This window comes from Nannospalax galili, unplaced genomic scaffold (genome assembly GCF_000622305.1).
Source record: "Nannospalax galili isolate Female #2095 unplaced genomic scaffold, S.galili_v1.0 scaffold451, whole genome shotgun sequence".
NCBI lineage: Eukaryota > Metazoa > Chordata > Mammalia > Rodentia > Spalacidae > Nannospalax > Nannospalax galili.
Window position 1 is genome coordinate 2704836 of NW_008331662.1, and position 10212 is coordinate 2715047.

General features: G+C 41.4%; 1 protein-coding gene across 1 annotated transcript in view; it reads right to left on the reverse strand.

Annotated features, from left to right (window-relative positions):
- The window catches only part of Glmn (glomulin, FKBP associated protein), a 45961-nt gene that overhangs the window by 28222 nt on the left and 7527 nt on the right, over positions 1-10212 (reverse strand). The window contains exons 4-6 of the mRNA XM_017796541.2: positions 4016-4132; positions 2462-2570; positions 925-1162 (exon numbers count right to left, since the gene is read on the reverse strand). Coding sequence (XP_017652030.1) covers positions 925-1162; positions 2462-2570; positions 4016-4132 — 464 coding nt within the window. The remainder of the gene's footprint in view (positions 1-924; positions 1163-2461; positions 2571-4015; positions 4133-10212) is intronic.

Genomic DNA, 10212 nt, shown 5'->3' on the forward strand with positions numbered 1-10212 from the left:
TGTGTGGTTCCTTCCTCTTTCTTTCTTTCTTTCTTTCTTTCTTTCTTTCTTTCTTTCTTTCTTTCTTTCTTTCTTTCTTTCTCTCTCTCCTTCCTTCCTTCTCTCTCTCTCTCCCTCCCTCCTTCCTTCCTTTCTTTTCTTTTCTTTTTTTTTAAACTATCTAGTCCTCAAAGTCTAGAAGCTATTTTATACCGACAGCACATCCATTTTGGACCATCCATATGCAAGTGCTTAGCAGCCATATTGAACAGTACATGTTTAGTTCTCAGTACCCATGGTGTGAAAGCTAGTGGCAAGTACTTGTCTGTATTTGTGGTCAGGGTAGATGTTCAACTGTCTGGTGGTTCTTCTGCTGTTTTCAAATACAATTTCCCACAAACAGAGTAAATTCCTTGAGTTAAATGTTTCCATTTCTTCTACTTTCACCTTTTACTTACTGTGAAGGGTAAAATACATAGAATACAAAGTAAATTAAGTGGGGGCTGGAGAGATGACTCATTGGTTAAGAGCACCGGCTGCTCGTGCAGCGGACCCAGGTTCGAGTCCCAGCACCCACATGTTGTCTAACAACCATCTGTAATTCTAGTTCCAGGGGATCCAACGCCTTCTTCTGGCCTCCGCAGGCATTGTATAACTCGGGTGCACTCACATACATTCAGGCAAAACACTCATATACATAAAATAAAAAAAAATTAAGTGAAGGATTTGGCTTTATGCTGTCAGTGCCTCATTATATCAATAAAATACTTGATTTTAAAATATACATGCCTCATTAAATAACCATGCTATATCAGCTCAACCTTATATTCTAAAATTCAAAATCTGAAATTAGACTTATATTTACATGGCGAACAAACAAGAAACATAAGTTATCTGTGCTATCAATTAACTTGGTCATGAGATGCTCTTAAAAAATATACTTACAATTTCAGTAATTCATCCTTTAGCTTTTCATTTTCTTTGTTTTCTTTATCATCAGTTACTTCTTCCACAAAAGGTTTCATGAATTCTATTAAGGCCTTGCAACACTGACAAAGGCCATAGTCATCTGCCTGTATTTGTTCTTTTGAGTATGGAACAGGAAGAAGAGATAGCTGACTCCAAAGTGTAGACAAGGCTAATCCAACTGAATAGGCCTTGTTGTTAGGAAGTTTCTGAATCACTGCAAAAGAGACCAAGTTGTTATTTATGGTAGCCTTATCAAGTATCTTACAATAGGACAAGAAGTTCAGTGTTCAGAACGTTGTTGACTCCTTGGGAGGTGGAATCTTGCTGAAGGAAGTGGGGTGCTAAAGCCAAACCTTTAGGTTTCACATCCTGTTCTCATCTAACTGGTCTCTGCACTCTGCCATTGGCTACAGTATGACCAGCTACTTCATGTTCCTGCCACCATGCCTCCCCCGCCATGATGGTCTGTATACCCTTGAAGCCAACATTAGCCCTTCCTCCCTTAATTGCTTCTTGTCAGGCATTTGGGTCCAGCAATAAGAAAAGAAACAAATACAGTTGTTCATAACTGGTTATATTCCATACTTTCTGGTTGTCAGCACAAAATATGAATGGGAAATTATAAAGCACTGTATAAATGGAAGAGAGTATTATTAGTTTCTTCCCTTAGAAGATGTTGAATATTTGAAATGGTGGAAAGCTGGTGAGCATTTATATTTAAAATGAATTTATTATAATTTCTGATTCTAGGTCCCTCTATCACATTCTGAAAAAAAATTTGTCTTTTCTAAAATAAAAATAACTTCTTCTATTGGAAAAATGTCTGTCTTGATGGCCAGACCCACTCTTTGCCAATACAAAGCCACCAGAGCCTACCACTCTGTGTGCCTTCCTATTTCACTCTCTATAGGCACCTCTCCTATTCTTGGTTCCAACACCCCAAATCAGAGGCTGAGCAATGCCCTGCCTAATGGTCTTTATAACCAAAACATGGAACTGCCACAATGCTAAGAGACAGAGTGCTGCAGATACCATAGTCAACCAGTTAAATATATTTAGAGAGAAAACTCTAGGTATAAACTGTAGATAAGAAAGCTAACCAAGCTGGGCATAGTGGTACACACCTTTAATCCCAGCACTTGGGAGGTAGAGGCAGAGGCAGGCAGACCTCTGTGAGTTCAAGGCCAGCCTGGTCTACATAGTGAGTTCTAGGAAAGCGGAGGCTACAGGGAGACCCTGCCTCAAAAAGACCAAAAAAAAAAAAAAAAAAAAAAGAAAGCTAACCAAAAAGTTATGCACATGAAAAATGAAAAATACTATGACATACAGCAAAGTATTTACTGAGTAACCACTCTGCAGGGTATACAGTAGGACTGAAACTGGCACTGCAGTGACTAGTGTGAAAACAGAGTACTTAATTTAAACTTTAGTAGCATGTTCACATTTGGGGGTAAACATCAAGGTACTTATGCAAATGAAACAAGAAATACTTGGATATCAAAATGCTCATTACCTGTCTGTAATGGTTGAAGTAAAAGAAGAATAATTTGGGCTATCTGCTTTCCAGAGGGCTCTTCAATCAGTTCGAGCAAACCCAACAACAATTCCTTTGGATTACATAACTATAAAAATATTCACAATTGAACCTGTTAATACAAGTTGTATTTAAAGCCACATGATTACTATTTAAAAGAAGGCTTATATTGGGAAAATACAACTATTTTCCTTTAACTATAAAATGCCTTATACAATCGTTAAAAGGAAACGTTAGAACAGTCAGGGAGGGAAAACCTGATCTTCAGAGCTCAAGTTCTGAGCGTCATTCAAACCTGGGCATCTGTTTGTGACTTTAGACTCCCTAGACTTCCCCAGGTGGCCCTCTTACCCCATGTTGCCTGAGTATTTAACAGAGTAAGTCTTTTATAGATTCTGAACAGATAAAACTTTGCTTTCTGACCAGCCATATCTTACCTTTTTTCTTTTTAGAATGCATCAGACCCAGGGTCTTACACCTACCTGCTAGGTGAGCACTTATACCAGAGACATATCCCAGCTCAGAGCCATATCTTTAAAAAGCACTCATGATCAACAACTCTTACCTAGAAGGAACTTCCTCTTTTTACCTACACATTTGTTAAGTTTTCACTGACCTCAAGTAGTTTCCTATAATGTCTTTTTTTCCTCGGGATTTACCTTTCTTAGCCATCAAATATTGACTTATGTAACTGTAGTAGCCTTTTTTTTTTTTTTTTTTGGCCTTTTGAGACAGGGTCTCCCTGTAGCCCCAGCTGTCCTGGAACTCACTATGTAGACCAGGCTGGCCTTGAACTTACAAAGATCCACCTGCCTCTGCCTCCCAAGTGCTGGGATTAAAGGCATGTACCACTACGCCCAGCACCTGTAGTAGCCTTTTACCAATGGTTTCCCTGTGTTCCTACTTCCTGTCCATACTTCCATTGTGGTCACTTCCACTCTAGGTTTTTCACATTCTTTTATGAAAGAAAATAAAAAATTGGACAGAGGAAAGAACAATGACTTTTTTCTTAGCACACACAGAATTAGGCTTTATTATGGCATTTTCAAACAAAATTTGTTTTTGTTGATTCTCCTCCCCATTCCTCTCCTGAGTCTCTTGCCCCAACCCCTTGTGTCCTCCACCCACCCCTCAAAAATCTCCTTTATGCTTTCATGTCTCCAGGGGCACCGATACTTGATTCCAGTTCCAACATTGCAAAAAGGTCAGTATGGCATTGAACTAGCTTTCTAAACACTGAATTCTTCATCTATATAGTAGATTTACAAGTCTATATACAGATTTACAAGTCTCTTCCTGGAAATTCTAAGTTTGTACATCTCAGATTATATAATTCTTATATCCAGAAAATTCGAGAAATGGTAAAATGGAATTTCCCATCTAATCAAGTAAGAGTGAACATTACTTAAGAGAGTTCTCATTGGTGATTTCATAAACCATAAAATTTCTTATCAAAGAACAAGAATTTAACATTAACGGGAATTTTATACTGCTGTGCATTATGACAAACAGAACTTAGTTTGATGAACTTACCTTTACCAATATATCAAGTGTCAGAAAGTAGTTTTTTCTTTTATCTTCTTCTTCATTCTTCAAAAGGCATCGAACAACAGGACCAACAAGATTCCAGCCCATAGACTTGATGATGATCTGCAAAACCATGTTAGAGTAAAGCAAACCAACTGTCATCAACAGAACTCTCATAAGGGCACTTTCCTAACTTAGAGGATTAGCATTATCACTGAAATAGGAAAAATGAGGCAGCTGAGACCCACATTTCTGAGTTCACGACTAACAGATATCACCATGTTAAAATACTTTTCAGTGCTCTCACTGAGGAAAGGAAAAAGGGTATTTACCCAGCAATTTGATCTTTCCCAGGATTCAAACAATTCCTTTATTTCTGACAAGAGTTAATTTGTTTAAGACAAGAAAGTTCTTAGTTTCCACAAGAATTTTGTTCTTCTGATTCATAAAGAAAACCAATTATTGATTCTAAACCCTTTCAGTTTCTTGGAGAATCTCTAAATAAAATCTTCATAATATATATAAAAGGAAGTGGGACTTCATTAGTTTCTCTCCCATATATAATTTGCTTCTGTTCTTAAAGATAATTCAGAATGCTTACATACAAATGAAAAGTTTACCTTTATAACTAATGATTCAAAAAACCAGAATTTCACAATTAACAATATACTCCAATTCTAACTTTTTTGTTTCAAGTCATCAATATATATCAAACATATACTATATAATATTCCAGATGCTAGAAATAAAGCAAGGGACACATTAGATAAGAATTCAGATATTATGAGATGCTTGGGAAAAAAGAAAAAAAGAAAAAAGAAGAAGAAAAAAACACGGATTAGGAAGAAGACCAAATGGTACAAATAAACACCTCCTCTTAACCCAAGTCTTACAAGATGGAAGGTGGCATATGAGTCACCTTCTGCTGGGAAAGGCAAGAGCGGATTCCCAGATACTAAGTTAAAGCTTTGTGGGAAGGGGCTAGAGAGATGGCTCAGCAGTTAAGAACACTGACTGCTCTTGCAGAAGACCCGGGTTCGAATCCCAGCACCCATATGGCAGCTAACAACTGTCCATAATTCCAGTTCCAGGGGATCTGACAGCCTCTTCTGTCCTCCGCTGGCATCGCACGACATGGGTGCAATTACATGCAGGCATAACACGCATACACATAAAATAAACCCTGTGGCTAGCACACTGCACAGTACAAAGGTGATTTTCAAGCTATTAAGACTAAGCCTCACTATCCTTAAATCCATCCCATTAGCTAATAGACCCATGCTAAAAATAAGCCACTCAGCATGCAATACCTGAGGACCAATGTTTCCCTTCTTCCTCTGCCTCCCTAATTCGATGTTGACCCGCATCTTCTTCACAGGCTTCTTTTCGTATACCTGCCTTAAGTTCCCCAAGATAGCAACCTGGGGCCTGGGGAGATGGCTCAGTGGGTACAGTGCTTGATAAGCAAGTATGAGGACCTGAGTTTCAATTCCTAGAACCCACATAAAAGCTGGGTGTGGTAGTATGCACGTGTAATCCTGGCACTCCTACTGTGAGATGGGAGGCAGAAGACAGGAGAATCCTGGGAAGCTTCAGGTCGAACTGCCTGGCATATACAACAGCAAACTATGAAGAGACCCTGTTTCCAACAAGGTAGAAGGTGAAGACCAACACCTAGGCTTATCCTCTGTGCTAGATAGCTTTAGTTGTCAGCTTGACATGCCTGGGTTGAGGGAGCCTCAACTGGGGAATTTGCTTTACTGGACTGGCCTATAGCCATGTCTGTGGGGTATTTTCTTGAATTTTGAGTGATGAGGGAAGGCCCAGTCCACTGTGGGCAATGCCACCCCTGGGCAGGTTGTTCTGTGTTGTATAAGAGAGCAGGCTGAGCAGGGGCCAGGAATCAAGCCAGTAAGCAGCATTCCTCCATGGCCTGTGTTCCAGCTCCTGCCTCCAGGTTCCTGTCCTGAGTTCCTACCTTGAGCTCCCCGATGAACTGTGACCCAGGAGATGGAAGCCAAATAAACCGTTTTCTCCCCAAGTTGGTACTGGTCAGTGTTTTGTTACAGCAATGGAGAAACAAACTACAACGTCCTATGACCTCTACATGTATGTCATGGCATGCATGTGCCCACACATACACAAACACAGACCCACCCACATAAACAGATATACAGACACACATACACATGATACATATACAATTAAAAAAAAAAAAGATGGGCTTCTGGGCCTCATTTCTGGTCCTGTGAACTCAGGAAAATTCTCTCCCAGCTCCAATACTTCGATCACCTAGTCTTCAAGAGTCACAAACAAAACTACATTTGAATCCCTATTTCTCTACTAAGGTTACTGTGTGCTTTGTCTTAAAAGACAAAATTTCTAAAAGCCAGTCCATTTGATTTGCCTTCCTTCAGCAGGCCTGCTTCTACCTAGGCTGCTTTTGGGGTGAGGATATTACACACTGCATTCTAGATGCTAAAAAAACCCCAGTCATCCTTTATGTCTCACCTCCTCTCACCCCCACAATCAACGTCCCCCCTATTCTACCCTAAAACTTTCTCGTAAGGCTGGGGATGCAGCTTAGCTGGTAGAGTGCCTGCCTAGTATACACGAAGCTCTGGGTGAGCAGGCAGAGGCAGGTGGCTCTCTGTAAGTTCAAGGCCAGCCTGGTCTACATAGTAAGTACCAGGCTAGCTAGGGGTAGTGAGACCTGGTCTCAAAAAAAAAAAACAAAAACAAAAAAGAAGTTCTAGGTCACCCTCAACTATACAGCAAGCTCAAGGCAAGCTTGGGATATAAGAGACCCTGTCTCAAAAAACAACAAAAACTTTCTTGTAAGTCCTGCATGGTGGTTACCAGAGGTAGAGCTGAGTAATTAATAACACCAAACCAGGCATCACAAGTCTGAATTCTGAATGTCACATAAAAGCTGAGGTATCTTTTAGTGAGTACTTCTTACCTCTTTTCTTTTGAGATGGTCTCATCATGTTGCCTAGGTGGTCTTGAAATTATGTGCTCAAGTACCTCCCCACTCAGCCTCTCAAGGTGCTAAGACTTACAGGTGTTACAAAATGAATTTAATAGCAGCACATACCTTATGTGGTATTAGAGACACTAAGTAGAGTAACACATGGAAAGCATCTGGCATATAGTAAACAAATATTAGTTACAAATTTTAGTACTAGTAGCAACTAAAAGCTAGATACTACTAGATACTACTAAGTTATCCTCTGGCTGGGCATGGTGGTGCACACCTTAAATCTCAGCAATCAATCAAGTGGCAGAGGCAGATGGAACTCTGTGAAACCCAGGCCAGCCTGGTCTATCTATCAAATTCTAGGCCAGCTGGGGCTCTAGGGAGACCTTATCTCAAAAAAAAAAAAAAAAAAAAAGTTATCCTCTGAGAATGCAATTGGGAAACATCAAGAACTCAAAACACATAGTCAAGGCCAGGGAGATAGCTTGGTTAGTAAAGTGCTTGCCACACAAGCATGAGGACCTGAATTTGGATCTCCAGAACCCATGTAAAAAGCTGAGTACAGTGGCATTCATCTGTAATCCAAGCACTGGGGAGGCAGGGACAGGCAGCTTCCTGGAGCTCTTCCTGGAGCTCACTGGTCAGCCAGACTAGCTAAATCAGTGAGCTCCAGGTTCAGTGACAGAGCCTATCTCAACAGTGGAAGAGTGAATGAGGACACCCAACGTTGTCCTTTGGCCTCCACAGATACCCACAGACACTCACACAAACACATTCATACATCACACATAAAACAGAAAACAAAATCTACAAAATGTACTGTATAGATGGCTAAGAGGTATCGTAAGTGTGGTGGTTTGAATGAGTGTCCCCCATGGGCTCCAATATTTGGACACTTGGCCCCCAGTTCATGGCATGTTTGGGGTGGGTCATGGAACTTTAGGAGGTGTGGCCATGCTAGAGGAAGCATGTCATTGGGGGCAAACTCTGAGAATTCTTTACCCTTGCTGGATTTCTAGTTTCTCTCTGCTCCTATGCCTGCTTGAAGATGTGAGTGCTCAAATTTCTGCTCTGGCCACCTCTGCCAACATGCCTCCCTCACCATGATAGGTTCATATCCCTCTGGAACCATAAGCCAAATAAACTCTGCTCTCTATAAGTCATCTTAGTCATGGTGTTTTATCACAGCAACAAAAAGTAACTAATACAATAAGCATAAAAAAAAAGAATCAAATAAAATGTCCTAATTTCTATTAAAAAAACAAAAATTGATAAGCCATTTGAATTTGTGACTAAGATTCTACAATAATGTGTGACTAAAAGCCTTAGGAGGGCTCAGTGGCAGAGTGCTTCCCCAGGACTCACTAGGCCCTGGGTTTCATCCCCAGTACTGCTTAACAAAACAATTCTTAGAATTAGTAATATACACCCACCTAGTAATTTCAGTATTCAGGAGGCAAAGGAGGCAGGAACAGAGAGTTCAAGGCTAATCCAGTCTACACAGCAAACTGTCCAAAAAAGCCTTAGGCATCTTCTAAATCTATCTAATCAAGTGCCCTGGATGGAACCATAAGCCAGCATAACTAGACTGTGATACCAACAAAAAAACTTCTGTAAAATAGCATGATAAATGAAGCAAGGTCAAAGGAAGAAGACGGTCTTTCTCCTACTCCTGAGAAAGTGGAGGAGAAGGACTAAAGACACAAAACCTGGCAGTGTGTTGCTAACACTGTGTCCCAGAAAGTATTTCCTCATCTACAAACAAGGTGTTTTCTCATTACAGAGAATGATTTCTCAGGCTTTCATCACTGGATGTTATCTAGCTAGAGCAGAATGGGTTGATCACCCATATCTAGTCTGCTACATACCTGTATTTCTCAATGTCGATGACTCAAACATCCCTTTTAAAAATTTTTTTTAGTTATTGCTCTGCTTTCCTGGGCTGCATGGCCTGCAAGCCTCTTTCCTGGACACGAGGGCTGACCTCTCGGGCTGGGCCACCACTGCTTCCTGATCCCTTGGATCCAGACCGAGTTCCTTCTCCAGGTCCCCAGGAGCCCTCTAGGCTTGGTCCCACCCTCATCTCCCTCTGCTTCCCTGGGTCTGCAGGACCCACCGGCCTCTCTCCTGGGTAAGTCAGTAGTGCTGTCCATGCCTTGACTCCCCCAGACTCATTCACCCTCCCATATCCCCTGCCCATCTCTCCTCCTAGCCTGGGTACTGTCCCATTCCTTATCTTGGCACCCCAGACACCAGGGGAAATCACCACTGCTTCCTGACTTTGAATCTAGACCAACCCAGTTCCTTATCGCAGTCCCCAGGAGCCTTCTGGGCCTGGCCCCACCCTCACCTCCCTCTGCTTCCCTGGGACTGCACTACCCACCAGCCTCTTTCCTAGACACCGGAGCTGACCATTCCTCTTCCTGATCCTTTGTATCCAGACCAACCCAGCTTCTCATTGCAGTCCCTAGGAGCCCTTGGGGCCTGCCTGTTCCCGCCCCCATCTCCTTTTGCATCTCTGGGTGGCATGGCCACCTGCTACCCTGAGACCATCATCTTTCCTGGGCCCTGCTCCCAGGCCAGTCCAACCCTCAAATTCCTGAAGACAACATCTTTCCTGGAGGGATCCAGACATTAGGAGAAAGCCTGAGAGCATCTGATCTTCATCTGACTTGGGCCTCTGTGGGAACTCCTGAAGACAAAAGCAATCTGGCCATTCCAATATAAAATCAAAAGAGAGAATCCAAAGCTTAGACCAACCAGCTTTTCATGCCCAAAATGTAAACCACAAAGGCACACAAAGAAATATAAAAGAAACTATAAAAGAAATTCACATGTCAAAATAACAGAGAAAAAATAATAACATGAAAAACCAAAATAGCATATCCCCACCAAATACCATGAAGATATTACAATCATGAACATATATTCACCAATCTCTGGTGCACCCAACTTCATAAAAACAGTACTACAGGACTTTAAGACCCAGATTAATCCCAACTCATTAATAGTAGGGGACTTCAATACCCCACTGTCTCCATTAGATAGGTCAACAGGGCAGAGAGTTAACAGAGAGACATCTGAATTAAACAAAACCATATATCAAATGGACCTAACAGACATCTACCAAGCATTCCACTCAAGCACCAAAGGACATACTTTCTATTCAGTGCCCTGTGGAACCTTCTCCAAAATCGACCATATACTGGGGCACAAAACAAAC